This window comes from Cuculus canorus, chromosome 2 (assembly GCF_017976375.1).
Source record: "Cuculus canorus isolate bCucCan1 chromosome 2, bCucCan1.pri, whole genome shotgun sequence".
NCBI lineage: Eukaryota > Metazoa > Chordata > Aves > Cuculiformes > Cuculidae > Cuculus > Cuculus canorus.
The window spans coordinates 92,656,160-92,676,688 of NC_071402.1; the positions used below are offsets into that span (position 1 = coordinate 92,656,160).

General features: G+C 40.5%; 3 protein-coding genes across 3 annotated transcripts in view; 2 read left to right on the forward strand and 1 right to left on the reverse strand.

The window, feature by feature from the left end:
- Positions 1 to 2,072: 2,072 nt before the first annotated feature.
- GCM2 (glial cells missing transcription factor 2) lies at positions 2,073 to 7,184 on the reverse strand. Its single transcript, XM_009564136.2, has 5 exons — positions 7,139 to 7,184; positions 5,610 to 5,862; positions 5,123 to 5,235; positions 3,485 to 3,610; positions 2,073 to 3,288 (listed from the first exon to the last, which is right to left on the reverse strand). The coding sequence occupies exons 1-5, from the start codon at positions 7,178 to 7,180 to the stop codon at positions 2,407 to 2,409; spliced, it is 1,416 nt and encodes a 471-aa protein (XP_009562431.2). The 5' UTR covers positions 7,181 to 7,184; the 3' UTR covers positions 2,073 to 2,406.
- Positions 7,185 to 8,553: 1,369 nt separating this feature from the next.
- On the forward strand, positions 8,554 to 9,756 carry LOC128851155 (synaptonemal complex protein 2-like). The gene is made up of 4 exons (XM_054057880.1): positions 8,554 to 8,559; positions 8,822 to 8,887; positions 9,385 to 9,522; positions 9,607 to 9,756. The coding sequence occupies exons 1-4, from the start codon at positions 8,554 to 8,556 to the stop codon at positions 9,754 to 9,756; spliced, it is 360 nt and encodes a 119-aa protein (XP_053913855.1).
- Positions 9,757 to 10,678: 922 nt separating this feature from the next.
- Positions 10,679 to 20,529, forward strand: part of LOC128851283 (synaptonemal complex protein 2-like) — a 28,438-nt gene continuing 18,587 nt past the window's right edge. Inside the window, exons 1-14 of the mRNA XM_054059129.1 lie at positions 10,679 to 10,783; positions 11,911 to 11,935; positions 12,832 to 12,917; positions 13,045 to 13,133; positions 13,235 to 13,269; positions 14,003 to 14,145; positions 14,597 to 14,652; positions 15,016 to 15,061; positions 15,804 to 15,896; positions 15,989 to 16,049; positions 16,465 to 16,613; positions 17,430 to 17,490; positions 19,790 to 19,908; positions 20,346 to 20,421. Of these exons, the coding sequence (XP_053915104.1) occupies positions 10,748 to 10,783; positions 11,911 to 11,935; positions 12,832 to 12,917; positions 13,045 to 13,133; positions 13,235 to 13,269; positions 14,003 to 14,145; positions 14,597 to 14,652; positions 15,016 to 15,061; positions 15,804 to 15,896; positions 15,989 to 16,049; positions 16,465 to 16,613; positions 17,430 to 17,490; positions 19,790 to 19,908; positions 20,346 to 20,421 (1,075 nt within the window). The 5' untranslated portion in view covers positions 10,679 to 10,747. The remainder of the gene's footprint in view (positions 10,784 to 11,910; positions 11,936 to 12,831; positions 12,918 to 13,044; positions 13,134 to 13,234; positions 13,270 to 14,002; positions 14,146 to 14,596; positions 14,653 to 15,015; positions 15,062 to 15,803; positions 15,897 to 15,988; positions 16,050 to 16,464; positions 16,614 to 17,429; positions 17,491 to 19,789; positions 19,909 to 20,345; positions 20,422 to 20,529) is intronic.

Sequence of the window (20,529 nt, forward strand, 5' to 3'; positions counted from 1 at the left end):
TTTAATGGCAGCTACAATGACAACTTTAATACTAGTAATATTAACAGCCCAAACTTCCCACAGCTTGTCTTAATGTTTTAATACTTGAAGCCCGAGTTGTGGTTATCTAAAATTAATATAAAATGGAGAAATCTACAACTTCAAAATTTTCTTCGGCTTTCACATCTGCTGTGAATCTTTTTAGTCTTTTTCTTTGGCTTCATTCCCCTCCAACACATTTCTTTTTCTTTTAAACTTTGGAGACTGTAAATCTTAATTTTTATTCTACACACCAAATGCATCAACGTGATTTGGAGTACAGGTAAGAAATCTCCGTTCTGTAAACAGTTGTAGTGTTATAAATTCCTAAATTCTAAAACTTTGCATCGGTCTTTCAGTCTTTCTGGGTGATCTCTTGGGTTTTGGGTTGTTTTTTTAAAAATAGATTTATTTATTTTTAGGTTAGTAGATGGGCCAGTTACCAAACTGATGTTGCTCACCTAAAGAAGTTCTTGTCTGTAATTAAAAAAACCCGGTAGCAGAATTGCCCCGTGAGTTTAACAAGAGCCAAGTGAGGTATATAGCAAATAACCCTAAAAGACATCATAAACTTGCTGGACACCAATTCATTTTTGTAAATACACTAATTCTTTTTGTAAATTCCAGCTTCACATGGCTTGAATTTTTAAAATGCTGAACAATCCACTACTGAAACATGATGCTATTAGCTAAATTCCTGTGGGCTAAGTTTCACTTACCACATTGTTTTCATAAAAATACAAAAAGCAAGAAAATATACTGTAAAGATTTTTAAAACTCTGGTATTTATATAGCAAGCTTTACAAGTAAGATTTGTTTAGCAGTCTGATGATAGCATTACAAAGTTTTGTGTGTTGAAGCCAACTAGCCAGCTGCTCATGTTAGCTTACATGGTGCTTTGTTTTTAACCTTGATTTCATGTTTATTGAAAGGTTCCAGTAGAATGCTGTTACTCAAGACAAAAAATACAAACCCCAGATTTTTCAGAAATACTCAAATGTCCAAAAAGTTAAAGATACTTGTTAGTTAATAATGAGGATGATAATGAATTGTGTCACCCTTTTCAATCTCCTGTGTCTACATAGCTCACTTGCTCAGCACACATCATTTGAGTATAGGTTCCATCCCCCAGTACTAGGCAGCTTTCAAAATATCCAAGTTTTAAACCGGCGGTATTCCTCCATTTCTTCTTCCTACCCTACTGGCAAATTAGTTCTATTAGCATAAGAATTTGGGGATGGAAGTCCTTACTTTTTCTTTGTTTAGCTCAATGTGCCTAGAAATTTTGTTTTCTGACCTCTCAAGTTGTCATTTCTTCATTTCCAGAACAGTGGTATCGTGGGGAGTTGCGTAGGAAAAATCTCTTGGAGGAAGGAGAAAGACCTAATGGAGATGTAATGCTAAAAGGCAAACTGGGAAGGTACATTCAACACTGACCTGTACTTCTAAGCAGCTAAAATGCTACATTTTTAGACTAGATGGAGTTGCTTTCTTGGGCAAAGCAACTTTCTGCAGTAATATCTGCACCATGGTGGTCTGATGAGCTTGCCGGACCACTTTAGACAAAAAGAAGCATCACTGCCAATTATTCCAGATATGGAACCCTGACACCCATGTGATGCCGGGTATGCTTGGTGGGGGTTACCTGAGCCTTCTTGCCTCCAGGCTGAGTGTTGCAGGGGACTGGTTTCCCCGTAGTGGGGGGGCAGTGCCTGGGCTTTCCCTTTTTCATAGTCAGGCTGGACAGTCTGTACTCTTGATGCAGGGGATCAGAAAGCAACATGAAGTTAGCGTGTAGGTTTTTCATTTCTCATTTTGGAGAAACCTAGCTGGTCTTTCCATTCATTACATGGTTCACTGCAGGTGAATGGTCCCTTCAGGTAAATTATTCTGCAAATTGCCTTTTAAAATTTCTTTTGTTTCCTCCATTTTCTGTAATTTCTTTCAGTTAACTATAATCTATAGCCACCTTCCTCCATCTTTTTTCCCATTACTTGGCAAGCATTTTCTTTTTTTACAGATGGAACGTTTTCTCTCAAAGCTGGATGCATCTGGCAGGAGTAGTGACTACAAGCAGATCGCACCCTTCATCAGAGGAGGCTGTTGACTTCCAGTGGTGCTGTGCCTCCATGTTGCCTTCTCCCAGGCATGTCTGGGACTCAGATCCTTGTGTTATTTTAGACATTAGGTGAGATTGGTTTGAAAATTTCTGTGAAATATGCTTCATGCAGCACAAACCCAGAAAGGCACTTTTCGGGGGTAAGCTGTTGTGACATACTGCTTCCTGACCTGTCCTCAAATCACAAACCACTGGGCTTAGCACACACATAGGCAGCACAAGAATGTATTTTCCTATATATGTGTATGGACCATTTAGGCAACATTTAGTCAATACTCAACACTCTCAAACCTTAGAGTCTCGCCTTCATGCTCAGCATAGCTGTTCCCCAGCAGTGGCCCATACCGGTAGGTCTCCACACTCTCCGTTGGTTCAGACTTTGTGGGGACTGTGTCATGCTGGTAGAGCAATGCTGACTTCATCATCCCAAAATCCTCCTGAATCTTCATTCCTGAATAGATCGCACCTGTCACATTTTCTGCCACATGGGTGTAGCTCTGAAGATTTTTCATATTGCAGAGGTTGTCACTGTATTTCAGCGTGGATGGCTTGTAGGCCTGGTAGGACACCTTGGTGGTGGTTGTGATGACTGTTTGCAGTGGTGGAGCTATTGGAGAGGGGCTGGGACCGTACCTGCAGGGGTAATCTCCACCATAGTAAGGGTGGGTAGTGCTCGTTTGCATCTGTCCATAGTCACTCTGGTCTCCGCTGCCAGTTTTCCCCCAAGCTGCTTTCAGTCCATAATGTCTGCCAGGGTTATCAAAACTCATATCATGGGAAGTCACAGCATTGTAGTGAGATCCATTTAAACCAAGGGGGTCGGTATCAATGGCAGGACTTGTCAGATCTTTATAAAATGCTGGGTAAGGGCTGGTGCTTATAAAGGTAGGAACTCCAAACTCATAGCTGCATGGCCTGGGCATGTAGATCCTTGGATTGGGGCACTTTGGATATGGAGATAGCTGATCCTCTTGGAAGCTGGCTGAATCGTAAGATGCTTTGTATAGGTCAGCATTTTGCAGTGGAGAGTAAGACTGGGTTGGAACTGAAAAATTGGTGTCCGTGACGATACCAACCCTTTCTGGGCCATCCATGCAGGGCAGATTCTGTAGGCTATTGGTGTAACCACTGCTGTCATGGTACCTTCCTGCCTGACAAGGACAAGTACATCTTTGAGATTCAGAAACTGATACTGTTCATACAAGTTATGTCTTACCACTTGTGATATTGCTCATTTCAGCCTCAAATAAAGAGATGTAGTGTGGTGTAAAGCTTTACTTTGCCCTGGGATCCCTAGTACATGCTTATGACACCTTCTTAATTGACTAAAAAAGATTCTCGACTTACCTCTGAATTTTGAGGTCTCCTTTTCTGGGAATGGTGAGAAAAGGACATTTGCTTCTTAATTGCACTTCTTCTTGCCTCTGCCTCCAATTTGCTTTCTGGCCTGGGGTGGTCATGGACTCCTTTAGCCTAAATTGGGTTTTACAATCAGTTAGATGTGAACTGGAAGGGGATAAGAGGAGAGAAAACGCAACAGTAGAATCAGAGGTAGCCACAGCGTGGTCTGTGTTTTGGGACAAGAGGAAGGGCAGGAGAAACTAAACAACAAGAAGGTGTTAAATTTAAAAATAAATAAAATAATGATTTGCAGGTGGCTAGAAGAAAAAAAAAAGTGAGGGAGAAGTCAGTAAGGACTACAGAGTTGCAAGGCTGGATGATGAAGGAGCAAAGGTGTTACCTATGTTTGTGACATTCAGGAGTAGCTGATTAGAACCAAGAAAAAAAAAGTGTAAGTTTAGTTTTGTTGATTTTCTGCAGTCCGGGATCTCAGTTCTGCTTTATAACAGCCATCACAAAACCAGCATAAATAGGTTTTAAAGATGTTTCACACCACCAGATGACAAATATTCTCTACTCTAAAAATAGCGAACACTTCCTTGAAAGAAAAGTATACCCTGTAAAGCCATCCAAAGAAGCTCTGCTACTGAAACATCTGTGGATATGCAGATCTATGTATCCAAAGTTATATTGATATATGACAAAACAATAAATTCTACATTTCCTTATATATTACATTTCTCTAAATGGGACCTCCATTTAGTCCCTAACACAATGTATGACTCCTAAAATTTCTTTTAAAATGCTGTCCCTTCTCGAGTAGAAATTAACTTCTAAGTGAGGATTTATCAACTTTTGATGGTAAAAATTTTCAGCTTTTGCTTACCACTGCCAGTACTACTGGAATGAGGCCAGTTTCCTTCCATTTACTGCCTGAAGAACAGGATTCATTGCAGTGAGGGTCAGGTGAAAAAAAAAATAAAATCATCCAGCAGAGAATGTAATCTCACAGAAGCTTTTTGTGAATTTTTTGTTCTAAAGTTGCAAAATAGGAACGAATCAACATGAACTTTAAAATTTTAGATTTCTAAATTTCTTTTTTTCAAGCAAGTTCTAAAATCTTCTTAAAATTTAGAAGTTAATTTCACATGAAGCAGAATTTTCACATTTCAACTTGTGCAATTTAAGTAAGGCTTTCCCTTCTCCATTTATTTTATTTTAATAGGAAATAAATATTAGGTGCTTGGCGAGATACAGTTGTCAGACACACCAAGGTGCAGGACAACCTTTGTGTTCATATTTGTGTAATCTAAACAGGAGAATTTCAATCATCTATAATTGAACCCAGTTTATCCTCAAAAAATTCTTTAAAAAAAAGACAGCCAAGTGTTATTGTTTTATTTGTTCTTGCCATGTTTGTACTATAGAGGAATTCAGTCACGGACCAGAGCTCCATCATGCTCACCATGCTCACTGTTACAGAAAATAACCTGAAACAAAACAAAACAAAAAAGGAAAAAAGGAGAGAAGGAAAGAAATCTCTCCTTCTATACATAGACGTATTTTTTTTTGTGTACAAATATAATTTTTGTGTAGATATAATTATTGTATGTGTGTGCATGCATGTGTATGCATTCTTTTTACCTGGAAAAATATTGCTTTGCCATCAAGCCTCCAGAAGTTAGTGACTGGATAGCCACTGTGTCCTCGGCAAGGAATCAGCTCAAGGGCTGAGTTACAGTTTGGGCAGGCTTTCTCTGTGAAGAGATGAAGAAACTACTGCGGTCACTGGTTAAAAGTGAGAGTGTCCTCTGAAAATAAACACAGCTCAAGAGCAATATTATCAGCCTTCACTGAAATTCAGATTAAAGCATGATGTTCAAGGAAACAACATAGACTACCAAGCATAACTACATGGTACGGAGTTAAATTGCATACTTGATATAAATGCTAATGAGTTAAAGGGTTGTAGATCCATTTCCCCCTAAGTATATACAGGCAGATGTTGATGAAATTTAGAACTAAATATATTCATCGCACTTTTTGCAATTATGTCTTAGTCTGTGTGCCAGGTAAGGGTGATTCCAGTTTAGAAATCAAGCCCAGCTGAAAGAAGTTGGGTCCCTCTCACTTTGTTGCTTTTGCCGAGCCTTGTCACATATGGCAGGGCGAAGCTGCAGCCTGGCTCCACTGGGCAGAGTGCAGCTCCTAGCACACACCACCACCCCTAGACAGGACTTCTTGAGGATCTGGCAGTTGTGGTTGTTGGTGTTGCGCATGGCCCAACCACTGAGGTGTCTCTGTGCGTTCTTTTCCTCGCTGGAGTAGATGAACCGCACGTAGCCGTCGGGCCATTCCTGGAAGGCATCAAAGTGCTTGGGCTCCTGCAGCAGGGCAAACAGGGTTGAGAGAGCAAGACAGCAAGGAGGAGAGCAAAAGATTATTAGCAGGATATTGCAACCTGATGGTTTTGACCTGTTACAAAATACATAATGAGGAAAAAGGGTCTTTTCTATGACCACCCAAGCAGCAAAAAAAATAATTATTGACAGAATAGCTTATTCAAAAATGCTCCATAAAAAGGGAAAGGGAGTCTGAGCTTCCATGTTTCAAAAGAAAGTTGGGATCCTTTCCTCTTTTGCAACATGTTCCATAATAACATGGTTTGTTGTCACAGATGCCTCTTTCCAGCTACCCAGCCATAAAAGATCAGCCTAGTTATTAGAACATAGTGAGTGGTCTACTATTGATGTGGCCAGACAGGACAGAAGCTATCCTGCACATATTTGCTATTAAGTTCTTCTTGTGGGTTTGTGCATCTATAGCTGGAAACTAGAAGTTTTAAGTAAGGAATGTTATCTTAAAGTTCATATAATGTAAGGTGAATAAGGCTTCTACCAAAAAATAAAAATAAATTGGCATTGCAGATATACTTCCAATATATGTATAGTAGTTTGGAGAAAGAACATTTCAATTTGGGATGTTGCTAGCTTTCTGGAGTTCCTTACTAAAATGTAATTAACAGGACAATTAAAGAATTACTAAGATCTTAAACTCTATATAGTGCAAGGAAATGTCCCTGCAAAACTCATTTATAAGCAATCCTGAGATCTACCTGAAAGCAAGTAAATTGCCAGCATTTACAGTGTTAAGCCATTCTGTAATTGCATGGGCTCTGTAAAATCATGTAAATTCTAAAATGAAAAAAAAAGTTGGGAATTAACAATGCATTTGAAGCTCACAACTAGAAAAAAAAAACGGAACACTCATTGACAATCAAATGTCACATCAAAAGACCAAAAACTTAGGTAGCTTTAATTATATTAGCAGAAAAATATTAAATCCAAGCTTATTTTTCACATTTCGTTAAAGAAGGAAGAGCAAAACTAGCTGAACAATGAGGCTGAAGATAGTTTTAGGAGTTCACACGCAGCTGGCCAAAGCTATGCATCAAATCCATATTTCAATTACAAGTCATTTTGTAAAGACTTGCAGCCCATGGACTCACAGCCCATCAAGATTCATCTAATTATATTTGAAAAGGTGCAGGAAAAGTAAACCATCTTTGCCCAGAGGGAAGGTTTTGCCCCTGGTATCCCTATCCAGCTGGCCCAGCATCTTCTACCGCACTCCCCTGCAGCCCCTCGCCCTGCCCGATACCTGCGGCAGCTTGGGGTCGTTGATGTCCCAGGTGAGCTTCATAGCGGGGGGCAGTGGTGGCCCTCGACTCCTGCTTTTTCTATGCGGTAGGGACGTCCCCGGGTGGGGGCAGCTCCCAGCCAGCCCCGCAGGCACCACCCCATCCCGGGTGGGCAGGGTTCTGCCCCCTAAGCGGGCTCTGCTGCGCTCCCCTAAAGGTGGAGGGATGCTCAGGGGGTCTTGCTCGAATCCCCCCCGCCCAGCACGGAGGGGATGTGACCTCTGCAAATTTGAGCGTGGTCTGGAAGTCTGATCCGGCAGCAGCAGGCGCGGCTCTGCCCCTATGGGTGCCCTATAATGTTTAATTTCCAATAAGTTGCGGGCTTGAAAAGCCCCTGGACAGAGTTAAGGGGACTGTACAAATAACCTGCTTTTCCTTAAACGCATGCCTACACCTGGTCTTTAGATTTAGATGCACATTAAGTGTTGTTAAGCGTTTTCTCTCTTCATGCTGTGCTCTGCATCTCGAGGGTTAAAATACAAAACTAGAGCCAGTGCCATTTTATTGATCAGCATATTTTAGATTATTAGGAAATTAGAGATAACATCCTGTACGCTTATTTGGGGAAGAAATAGCTAATGGACCTTCAGGATATGTGTGTGTATGTGTGTGAAATGTTTGGACAATGCTGTCAGACACACGGTGTGAACGTTGGAGTTGTTCTATGCAGGGGCAGGAGTTGGACTTGGTGATCCCTGGGGGTTACTTCCAACTCAGTACATTCTGTGATTCTAAATAAAGAGAAAAACCCCTAAAGTATACATAATACAATGGAGAGGGAATTGTGGAACACCTAATGCTGCTATAACCCTTTAAATAATCCCACCTATTTGCAAGGTTTTTGGATTTTTTTCCATTCCCTTCTTCCTAAACATTTCCTGAACTTTACCCTTTTGCAAAATAAAAATTCTCAGCCTGCACCTGAGAACACTGGCTGTGCCCTCCCACCTGACAAAGAGCAGCCCGGTGGGGGCTTTGGGCTCCACTTTCGCACCCACCTGCAGGGACAGAGAGTGGAACACCATCACCTGTGTGTGGAGGGGTCCTTCCCAGCCTGCAGCACAGGTGCAGCCTTTTACTGCAGGTGAGAAAACTGACTTTCCCCCCTCCTTCTTTTCCCTTGCTACTAGAGCTAAGGGACGCAGTTAGGTTCGCTGAAGAAAGGAGAGTGGCAGGAGTGGTGAGGAACACTGCTGAGCATCTCCCCTTTTACCCCAAACGTGTGTTTATCCAGCAAAAGTTGGCTGTGGTCCTGCAAGAGTTGTGGGTGAAGCAGCCCGGAGCCTTCTCCTCTGACGTCCTGCCGCTCCAGTGCCATGGTACACGTAAACCCCACTCCTTGTGGTGGGGACTAGCTGTGGGATGGGGTAGATCGATGGACGTACAGGGTGATGGCCCCCAGGGGATAGCTGTCGGGATTTGCTATGGCTTCTTGGTCTTGGAGTTGTGCTTTCCCCAAACCTCGGGTTTAGAGTTGTGAGGTGGATTTGAAACTTTCTTCAGTTACCCTTTCCTGGCTTTTCCCTCTTTAGAAACGAGGAAGGAAAACCTGCCCTTTAGGAGAAATGAGGTGAGAAAATGGTTTTCGTTTTCTGGGCAGAAGTGCTTTATTCTGTGTTTTTTCTTTCTCTTTCCTTTTAAAGGAAGAAAAAGGTGAAGAACGGATTAAAGGGATGAATGAACATGTGGCAGCCAGAGCAGAAGACTATGTGAATATCTATTAAGTGCATCCTTGGCTTTATCTTACGAATAGTTTTATATATGTATATATATATATATATATATATATGTTTGAATGTGCATATTCTAAGTGGATGTGGCATGACCTAGAATTTTAATAATTTAATGTAATGTAGGAAGAGCAGCAAACCCCTTAATGTTTTCACTAGTAAGCAGGAATAAATGTAATAGTCGTGGAAATGGTAAGAATCACAAACTAAGTGCTAAAGGAGCTGCTTTTTTCCTTTTTCAGTATCCTTTTAAGAGTAGTAAGTTTCAAAGGTCTTGTCTGTTTTGGAAATTAAGACTGATGTTTACCTTCAGGTGTAACAGCAAAATAAAAGCAGAGAGACAAGTAAAATCAAATAAACAAAAAGCCTACAGTTTTTAAAGTAGCACTACAAGTATTTTCCTGTAATTGATGTTGCAATAATTCAAATGCCCTCTTATTTTACTCACTGGTTGTTTGCTACTCCTTCATCTGCAGCTTGAATCGCTTCTTGCTGATGCTTTTAAGGGGAAGGGATTTCAGAAAATAAGTGAACTGCTTCAAGAGAGAGAAGTAGAGCCTTCCCAGACATACAGCAAGTCTCTCATCAACCAGCTTGACAAAGCACTAAGAAAGGTGAGTACCATAAATAACCTTAACCATCTCTACCAGCTCTATGATTATCAGAGTAATGAAGCACAGTGTTCTGTGTTTCTGTAGGAGCTGGACAAGAATGAATTCCAGAATGTCTCCCTGCTGCTGAAAAGTATTCAGCTCTACTTAAAAAGTGATCATCACAAAGGGACAAGTTTGTTTATTGAACAAGGACTGGTAGAAAAGATGAGTATAATGCTGTATACAAGTTACTAATGTGATTTAAGGTTTCTTGCATCAAGTGGGAACTAGAGGATAGCTTGTCAGCCACATAGAATTTTTTTAATATGTTGCATCAGCCCAGTGGGAAAAATGTTTACTTTCAATGCATTGATTTCAGTACAGTGGTCAATATAATGTCTTCACTTATTACCTGACTTAAAGGGTTTGTGGCTTTTCTTAAGCTGATAATGGAAGAAGAGGGTGAGTTTTTATACATCCCATCTGTGAAATGATGTAGGATTTCTAAATACACTTCAATTTTTCCAGCAAAATGTAATTTTACTACTAGAAGTGAGGACTCCTCAGTCCAAAATGTTGAAATCCTGCCTCATAATTATGCTTTTCAGGGATACAGTTGCTCAAAATTCTTGTATGGAGAGATTATTAATAAGGTTTCACCAATCTGACTTCTCTTCTCCAGTGAAGCATAGACTTCTATTAGCCATAGGTGTGTGGGCGTGGTGCAATGCAGTATGTTTAGTAAGATAAGGTATTGAAATTACTGACTTTTAAAAATTCATCAAGCTTTTTAAAACATAATTTTCCTGTAAGTTAATATCCTCTATAGAACTCCATGGGAGTTATGATGCACCGTGCATTATGTCAAGGAGGTCCTGATTACCAAGAGTGGATGCCTTGAGATGTGAAAGGAGGACAAAAGAAGGGCTGTGGAGGGAAAGGGGGGGTGGGAGATAAATCTCACTGAGTGGGTATGAAGGTGGCACTTTTCATGTCCTCATAGCAGAATTCAAGCTTCTTAATGCTGTTTAGCTTTTGATCCTGCATGTGAATCTAAAACTCAAGGGCTAAAAAAATCTGTTTGCATGTGTCAGATTTCCTGTAGATATATCTAGTTTAAGGGTTATTTGCCCTTCTTCCCAGGTTTTAACTATTTTTTTTTTTTTTTTACTTTTACCTGGTGTCTTGGTTTGAAAGGGCAAGAGCTTTTGTGATTGTCATCGACCCAAATGAGAATAAGTTTTTGATGCCACTTCTTGAAGACTTCTTTGACTCTGCTTTGGTATGTACATGCATTAAGAGGACAGAAGGGTTCCCTTAATTGGATAAGAAAGCCATCTTTTCTTTACAGAAAAAAAAAAAAACCCAAACATTTTTCTGTTAAAAAATTACTAGTTAAGCAGATTTTATGTTCTAGGATTGAGCCTGGGATGAAGCTCATGTGGTGGGGATGGGCAGTGCCCAGGAGACTGCTCTGTACTGGCATTAGGCTGAGGTTTGATGCACCTGGAGTAATTGCTGTGAGGCTGCATTTACACAATGCCAAGTGTTTGTTTTTGCAGAGAAAGCTCTGATGCAGTTTGGTTAAAAAAAATAAATGACCAAACCCCAAGCAACCTGCCTTTAGCTTATTTCCCCCAGCTGTCACTTTTGCGTCAGAACTTATTTCAGTATGTCTTCCTCATCCAGTGGGTTGTGTCCCTGCTCATAGTATGGGGCTTGAAGCTAGATGATCCTTAAGGTCCCTTCTGACCCAAACCACTCCATGATTTTTAGGAGAGTTGGTAAAAGATATTTGAGCAAAATCAAATCTTCTTATTTCTATGCTAACCACGCAGAAAACTTATGAAATATTCTGTAAATTATTTATTTGTCAAAATTTGATTCCTTTTTCTTTCCGGCCCATCTCTTCCCTATGTGACTGTAGAGGGCGAAGTGTGGATTTGTGTTGTGGTTTAGTTTTTGTTTTATTTTACTTTTCCTCAAGTGACTTTAACATATGGTATCTAAGGAGTGTTATGATATCTGCTACTGTATTATATAAACATAAGATGTGTTTTTACATAGGCCCATATGTGTAACAAAAGTAGCAAAGTGATACCACAATGTGGGCTTTCCAGGGAACCTGAGGGCACTGTACTGTTGAGTGTTGCTGAAATCCCCAAAGGAAGTGGGTGCTTTGCTCCCTTTACTCTTCCTGCGTAATGCCAACCTATATGATTAGGGTGACCATATGTGACATAGCTCTATTGGATGGCATTGCTTTTTCTGATATGGGTGCAGTCATTTTTTCATGCTATTTTAGCCCCTAAAAAGGGTGACAGTGAGGGCATAGCCACCTCAGCTTTTTGACTGCTGCTCTTGGCTTGTGGTGTTTTAATGAAAGTTTCCTTTACTTTTTTCCATCAGCTGATTTGCAAGTGCACTAATGAAGGTCAGTGTTTTTTTTTCCCCTTTCATTCCTTGATATCCTGAATCTCCATCTTAGAAGCACGCTTTTTAGTTCTGCTTAAATTCTGTCCCCTTTCTCTTCTCCCCTCCACCTCTCTATCTCCTTTCTGCAAAGTTTTCTTTAAATCCTCCTGCTAATATCCCTCCAATTAATGTCCACTAACACTTCCAATGCAGAAGTGTTGTTCATTCATGGTTTTGAATATGCTGGAAAAAATAATCTAGCTGTGGTATCTTGTTTAAATATTCCAGTTGGTTAGAGTATGTGGCACTTCTGAATGGACTTGAGGCTAGGCAGTCTGCTCTTGTGCATTTATTATGAGTGACTTCAAATGTTATTCCCTTCTTGAAGTCAAACACCTTCACAGAGTAACACGATAACTCTTTCAGCCATCCTAAGTAAGCAGAGGGATGTCTGTCTGTCTGTCTCATTCGTTTCTGCAGCAAGATTTTGTCTGTGGCTGCAGCTGGCTTTCCATTAGGACAGGGGGAGCAGGTGTTTTCAGAAAAAGCAAGAATCCGTGTGCCCAGACATCCAGGCTCACAAGTCACAAAACCAAAAAAATTATACTTATGGGCTGGGTAACTGGAGCTTGTTCATCCTTACTGCTTATTCTAGTGGAAACAGAATGGGCATGAGTGTCTTCTGGTTAATATTCTAGTGATTTGCTTTGTTGACCCTGTCAAAAGGTGCATATTGCAGATTTGTCTGTTGCCTTTCCTGTCTAGGATTGGATGGTTGAAAGCTTTGTTTTCAAATGAATTCCCAGCTGGATTTGTTTTATTCCTTCAATACCACAAACCTGAGTTGCTCCAACTATCTTTTATATGGAGACCAGCTGATTTCTAGCTGTAAACTTTTTTGAACTATTTTTCTAGGTAAGAAGGAGCTTGTGAATTTATTTTTACCTGAACTAGGGCATCTAGTGACAGAAGCAAATATTTGCTGTGCTCTACGGCAGGAGGTAAGACTCCTACTAGGAGAAGAAAATGCAGATGTGTGTACACACAAATGTGTAGTCGAATGCAAAAAATGTGAAAAATGTTACTGAATTATTTTTTTTCCTGCCTCTTCTTCTGTGGGGGGGAAAGGCTTTGAGAACTCTCAACTCTATACTTGATGGTGTCCCACGGGAGGAGAGAAAGAAATTTCCTCTGTCTGAAGAGATGTGCTTACTCACGTAAGTGGTTTTCCCTCCAAATCCTGTAGCAAAACACTTTCTTCCCTGTAATAAGAGTTAAAGTTATTTCCACCTTAACTCATTGCATTCTGTTCTTTCAGGAAAGACCTTGCAAAAACTATACTGGAGGTTGGTGGTAAGAATTATTTAAATGGTTATTCTTATGAATCTGGGATTCTCCAGCTTTACTTCATCTGCTTACTTATTATAGATGAATTATGATTTAAATTACTTCCTTGTCAAGAGCTGGATTTTGGAGAGGAAAATCAGATGTTACTTTAAGAAAATAATAAATTTTTAGATGCAACAATATTCTTTCTGGTTAGTATTAGTAATTTGTATTGACTATTAAGTAAAGCTTAACTGATGTGTGTGGGAAGGCAATTAGATCACCTTTACATGTTTACAAACTAATGCTGACTTGTAGTCTTTAAAAAATAGATTTTAACAACTTTGCCACAATGGGGACAAAGTTTACTTAACGTTTATAGACTCTTGACTGAAGCACTTTTTTTTTCTCCTAGCAATAGCGCTTTCTAGACTGCTACTGTGGCATGTGAAATATAATTTGATTATAGTGAGTTAGTGATGAGGCTTTGCTCTTATCCCCTCCCTGATCCCCAAGAACATCTACTGATGTGCATGTGTTGTGGTTAGCAGTGCTCTGCATCTCAATCTTGCTGAGCTAGGAGGAGCTGAGAATGCCTGGAACTAACATTTGGCTGTTGCCCTTTGCCGTTTTCCTAGGTGAAACTGAAGCTAGCTGACTAATACAATTGTATAGTACATTAGTTCAAGAGTGGCAGTGCTATAACCCTCTTTTATGCCTGGGGGGGGATATTTATCCTGCGCTTATTTTTACCATGTAGATTATGACCTTCAGGTTGCCCTTTCAGAAGCACTTTGTAGGTTAATGACAAAAAAATGGAGGGATGACCTTGTTCACCACTGGTTTGAAGATAACTATCTTGCTGAAGCTTTCAAAGAGATCAAGGATAGAGAATTTGAGACGGTAAGGGCCCTTGTTTTGAAAACAACATACTTGACAACTCTGTATAGGGGCTAGTTTGGATTGAGTTCAGCCATGATGTCCTTGTAAGAAGTTCCTACTTACAAAAAATCAGTAGTTCCTATTGATTTTATGAATATACAAAGTTATTTAGCTAGTTGTGGATGATGGTTTTTTTTAAATCTGGCAACTACAAAATGGCATATTGTTAAAATAAGTTGTTTTACTTCTCAAGCATAAGTTAATGCTTGTTTGGGTTATGTTTGGAGGCTTGCAGGCCATAAGTTGGGTCAAACCATTTGTAGCAACTTGAGTGTTTCTTCCTCAGTGGCCTTTGTCATAACACTGGCTAGTTAAAAGCTTATAGCTGGAGTAGAGGTTACACAACCCAACAGAATAACTCTTTGCAAAGGAAATGTAGCCTGTTTTTTAATAGATGTCATTTGTCTTGAAGGACTGCAGAAAATTTCTTAACCGGCTAAATGAAAGGCTTGGGAATAATGGAAGGAGGTAAGCTGTGAACCAACAGACTAAACTGGTGCTCTCAGTACTGCAGAGAGGAAAAACTAGGATTGTAAATTGACTTAGGTTATATTACTAAAAAAGTATTATTTATACCATGTGAATGATTAAGTTCTTAAAAAAGATTTTGTTCATTTTAATGGTGATTCTTTTGAAAGTAGAATCAATGAAGACAACACATTTCTTAAAATATTCTGCAAGCTTCTCCGAGCTTAATTTACTTCTAGGAATTTATTAACTCTTTCTTTTTTTTTCCTTTTGATCAATAAGATTAGTTACTAATCTTAATGATTTTATCATAAAAATCAGAGACTGATGTTGAATGTCATGTGAAGTCTGCTTTTCTTCCAGAGTCTATTCACTTCCTTGCATATCTGCTTTTGCTGACATGAATGAGGTAAAAGTCTGTGACATCTTCCCTACAGTGTTACCACTGTTAAATATTTCTTTCTGTGATATGTTTTTTCTTCTGTCTTTCATGAAAGAGCTTAATTTTCTGGAGTGTAGAGTGTAACCTTCGATTTCAGTTGGGAAGTTTGTTTGCTTGTTGCTTAGCTCCCAGCTTACTGCTGCTGACTTTGCTTTTGTATCAGCCAAATGATAGAGGCAGCGCTTACCTTCATGGTGATGACAGAAGAAAGATCTCTAAAAAGAAATAGGAGGACAGGACAACTGATTCCTGCAGCAGAGCTGCTCCCAGACTGCCAGAAAACAAGATTAGCCTAATGCCTGTGTAGGAGAGGTCACAGTCACGGTTATAGATCTGGCAGATCCTTTTACTGGGCTTTGAGTAAATGTGTTTGTGACACCATTCCTGATAGTTGTATCAAATTAAAAACAAGTCCATGGAAGCTAGTTGCCACTGCTTCTGCTTATTTCAAGTGCTCAGAAAAACAGAGGACTTTCACAAACTCTTTCCTGCCACAAACACGTAAGCATTTGTGTATTGGCTTTCCCTTGACTGATGTAGATGGATGCCTGACTCTGTAGGTATGATTGGGTGAGCAGTAGACTAGCATATGTGTACACCCTTAGGGAAGCTTTTTTTCAGTGTTACGTTGTTAAAGAAAACTGAGAACAAGACAGCAGTTGCGGATTTTTTTTCTGCTAGCAGCAGCGCTGCTGTTATGCTTCTGCAGGTGAAGAAGCCATCAGATGAGAGGCTGGAGGAGTTCTGGATTGATTTCAACACCGGCAGCCAGAGTGTGACATTCTATGTGGACAGTGATGAGGTAACAGCAAAGCCCAGGCAGCCTTGGGTTAGCTGCCTAACAGATCAGGCTCTTGCTCAGCCCCTCTGATATGGTGGCTTTTGTTTTCAAAGGGTGCTCTTTGGGACTCTGTGAGGTTGTCAAAAGAAGCAGTCAGCAGTTACAGCCTGAAGGGTAAGGTTTTCTGACTAGCATTATCCTCTTATTGCGTGTGGATCCACAAGACAGGTGGGGCCAACCTAGAATCTCGCCACCCCCAGAGTCCCTGCATCTTTCCCCCTGCTCCCTGTTGTGCTCTTTGGTCACACCAACTCTGCTTGTTGGACTGTCTGTGAGCCCTTCTAACACAATAACCTACCCCCGCTACTCAAGCAGGAGAAGTTGAGGGGTCAGTTTATGGATATGCTAGAGAATAGCATAATAGTCTAGATTTATGGAGAAAGGATTGACTGAACAGAGTAATTGGAAATGTATGGGCAAGATGTAAGAGAGACTGGTTTGAAAAATCCCAAATACTTATCTAAACATTTTAGGGGTAACGTACTGGATATCTTGCTCTGAAACAAATTTACTGTTTGTTTTTATACAGAGGGTGATGGAGAAAACGTTGTTAAAATTTATATGAAGATTCCTGCTACTTTTAACCAAACAGAAGCAACAAAGATAAAAATATCTTTCAGTGCTGAATTTGAAATTTTAAGTATACTTAGAAAGGTCCTGGGAGATGAAAAAATGATGGTAAGCTTAGTATGTGAGTTTTTTTCCTTTCTAAACTATATTTGTTTGATATACAATAAGAAACAGTGGTGTTTCAGGGGTTCTTTTTCTGTTTATTACATATTTGTCTTCCTTTTGAGGATTTGTGACTCGCTGTATAGATGTTTTCAACTTTGTCCTGGAAGAGAGATTATAGACTTTAGGAAAAATTTCAAGGGACTCAAATTAATGGTTTAGAAATGGAAATGGGTTTGTTAACCAATTCAGTGTAATATGATCACTTTTCCTGAGTTCATGAGGTAGGAAGTAGTCTGACATTTAATTGCATAATGTGATGTATATACATGTTCTTATGTTAGCTCAAAGTGTTGCGTTGCACAGATGAGCAAATTGGGACATGGAAGCCTGGAGAAGAAAAAGGGATGCTGCAAGACACAAATATTAGATTGACTTTGTAGATAATACTTCCAGGTTGAAAAGAGAGTACTTTTAAAGCCTCGAGTTTTTTATAAGCTAATGTAAAAACATGGGGGATTTGTGCATTTTTTTGTAAATGTTAATATGGTTTGGTTTTTATATATGTACTTAGTCCACAGATAATGGGGTTGGCTGAGAACCTTACATGGCAGTAAATAGTTACAGTATAGTGGCTGCTGCTTATCCTTGCAGGAGCTGAGACATTTTTGAATGGTTGACTCAACTAGCATCCAACCAGTTGTCAATGATTTGTTGCTAATGATTAACAACTGTTACTTTTGCTATTAAGTGCCTGAGTTTACTTGATGAACACTATGTTTTTTGAGGTTGCTTTTACATGTGATTAATTCATATAAACAGATAAACGTGGAAGAAGAGGATTCCGTCCATGCTGGGAATCAAACAGGGCAGAATGAAGCAGGTGGGTTTTTAATGATTCGATTTCATGAAATTCAAACTGTTCAATTTTAATATTAGTATCTTCAGTTGTAGCCTACAGCTTGCAGTTAACCACATTAAAAAAATCGGCACCTCCATCCTCTACTGTCCTTACCTCGTGAATTTGGTAATTGGTGTTCATGGTGAATGCCGAGTCCCTCTAGCCTGGGGAGTGAGGATGGGGCACTATGGCCGCGTGCTGCTGAGATTGCATGAGCAGGGGAACCACTCGCAGAGGCTGGATCGGTACGCTGGTGGCTAGCCTGGCAAGGCACATCTCTGCTGTTGGCAGACCTCTGACATGCGAAGTGTGTAGTAGCGTTTCTCTACCTGCAGGTGCAGCAATCTATCTTTGCTTGCTCCATGCATGGTTCATGGTTTCACTGTGCTGTGTGTGTGCCTATGAGAGAAGGGCCAGTGGCGTTTCTGTGCCTATGGAAGCACAAGTCCTCCGACTAGCGCTTGCACCTTTGCACTTAATGTGCTCTCCCCTGCATAGTGGGTGCATATGTGGTGGGGCAGCCTCTACCAAGGCTTCCTGCAGGGAGGTGACTTCTGTTTCTTTCTGACAGTGTGGTGTGATAGTAAAAGGTGTACTTTGTTCTTGTTACTCCACGCAGAGTGGATAGTGCCCTGGAGTTGCTGGGGGCTGTAATGGAATTTCAGCTGGGGGAGCAGAAATGCATAAGCACAGAGAGAGATAAGCAATAGCACAGGTCCCCTCTGCAGGAGGTGACATGCTGCCATTCACAGCGGCATTGTGGGTGCTGCCGTGAATGCCCCCTGCCACAGGGCTGTTTGTTTGCCCCAAATACAAATGTAGCTGTGCACCTTATGGCAGGAAAAGATCTTAGCTGCACCTGGAATAGCCTTTATTTTCCATCTCCTTACCTGCCTACAGCCAATGCTTTGTGCTTCTTTGAATTTGAGACATTGAATTTTCTGTAATTAAATGGTGGCATTTCCATACTGCCAATGAATATCTGCAGTATGTCTGCTTCTAGGCTCATTGGGCTGAGTTTACTTTTGTTCCAAGTGTGACAAATGTTGAGAGAACACAGAGCTTAAAGTACAGATGTCACACTTGAGTGCCCAACCCAAAATGGAAGTCCAAGCCCAGCACTTGTCCCAAGCGGTAGAGAAAGTTGCCCCCTCCTTTTCCTCTATCCTGCCCTGAAGTTCTTCTCTATGTCTCCACCAAAGCTGTGACCCCGATTTTTATGAAAAACTGCTAACAAAAGCAAGAGGCACGCATGATGAAAAATGATTGTAAGCAGGAAACACTTCCTGGGTTCAACTTCAGTATCAAATTATTTAGGAGGTGGCTTTTTCTGCATATGGTCTTTTCTCTTTGAAGGCTGCGATATGCCCTTGCTGCAAAATTGGCTGTACTTAATTTTTTTTTTTAAAGTGATCATTTATTTTGTGTGGATTATTTCGTGGTGTAACTTACTCGGAAGACCTGGAAAGATCTGTTGAGACAATACACTTGCAACTTTTTCTAGTGCTACCGCTCAGCATCTCAGAAAATGAATTGCAAGTTTGAAGAACCATTAGGTTAGATAGCATTCTTTCTGTGATTGTGTTAAAAGCAAATTTTTACTTCACTTTAGTTGCTGTGCACTTCAAATTCCTTTAGTAAGCATCCAAAAGAGCTACTTCCACCATATGAGACAGTAACTTCTGTAGTAGTTCCACCGATTTCTTGCCATTTGCTGCCTAAAGTGAGCTAGAATTGAAGTCCTTCAGATTATGGAGGTGTAGGTGAGGGAGAAGTTCCTTCGATAGTGTCTACTGTGAAGGATACATAGCAGCACAAAGTGAGCATTACTACTTGGAGCAATGTAGGAGTGCCAACGGCAAAAGGTAGTCTATCTTCAGTGAAACAGCTTTTGCAGTTGTCTGTAGAGATTCAGTGCAAGGAAACAGAGGTGATGGCAGGTCTTTCTGGTCTGTTGCTTAAGCCAGACACAAAGGGTCACTCCATGTCTTGCAGAGCAAAGAATCAAGGTGCCAGTAAGTTGACAAACTTCTACATCCTCATTCAGTACAAGGGGCTCAGGAACAGGTGGGCTGAAGATGCGCTTAATTTAGAATTGCACTGAGTCTGCACTAGATAATTTGGAGGTGTGTGTTATTTTTTTAATTAAACATGAACTAGAGATGTTTCTGCCTAATAAGCTGTACTGTTAAACTTTTATGCAATTGTGTAAGAATAGAAAGAGTGAGGAGTGTGTATTCAGTTACTGTAATGACATTCTCACCCTGTTGCTGTTCTACAGTGATACCAGAGTCCAGTGACCCACAGAGGAGGAAAGATCCTTCAAACTCTGAAAATGCAGAAGCTCTGTCAGACAATTTGGCCTCTCAGCAGAGCCTGCAGTTAACAGACACTGTAACAGTAAGTGATTGGCATATGGTGAAACAGCCCTTGTGCCCCTTTTCCTCTCTCCTCCAGCCTGCTTTTTTTTAATAGGTGTGGTTAAACCTGCTTTCAAAGAAAACTAGTTTGTACCCAGATCAGACAATGTTTTCAAACTTCACCTTAGATAAGTGTGAAGTCAGTCTGAACACTTGTCTCCAGAGGTATACTTTTGGAAAAACTGCTTTAAAATGCAGAAGATATTTTACTCCCACTTATAAGGAGTTAGTGGGATGCTCTTAGTGACAAGCTTAGTATATAGCCCCTTACATGCAACCTAAAATGTTTTTGCTTGGCTACTGATGAATCTGTCGTACAGCTTTTGCCATAGGTTAGCAATGAAATTCTGTTACTCAAACTCCACTTCTTTATTGGTCGTATGCATGCTCTGTTCATGGTTTCATGTCTCTGAGCAGAAAACTGTTAACTCTGATGTCACCGTGATTACAGTGAGCCAGCAGACCGGTGTGGAGGATGCTAACCAAGGCTCAGGTCAGGCATGGCTCTCCCTTCATTTCCTTGAGTCTGAACCAGTTGTCACCCAGGTGACATGGTGAAGAGTCTGCTTTTGTGGGCCTTGCAGCAAAAGCAGATAGTGTT

Coding starts and splice junctions, on each gene's coding strand:
- LOC128851155 (XM_054057880.1), top strand. Junction 8,888..9,384: donor CAGCCAGAGCAGAAGACTAT/GTGAATATCTAT, acceptor CTTCATCTGCAG/CTTGAATCGCTTCTTGCTGA. Junction 9,523..9,606: donor TTGACAAAGCACTAAGAAAG/GTGAGTACCATA, acceptor GTGTTTCTGTAG/GAGCTGGACAAGAATGAATT.
- GCM2 (XM_009564136.2), bottom strand. CDS start 7,180: ATGAAGCTCACCTGGGACATCAACGACCCCAAGCTGCCGCAG. Junction 5,236..5,609: donor GGCTCGGCAAAAGCAACAAA/GTGAGAGGGACC, acceptor ATCTCTTCACAG/AGAAAGCCTGCCCAAACTGT. Junction 3,289..3,484: donor GGAGACCTCAAAATTCAGAG/GTAAGTCGAGAA, acceptor TGTCCTTGTCAG/GCAGGAAGGTACCATGACAG.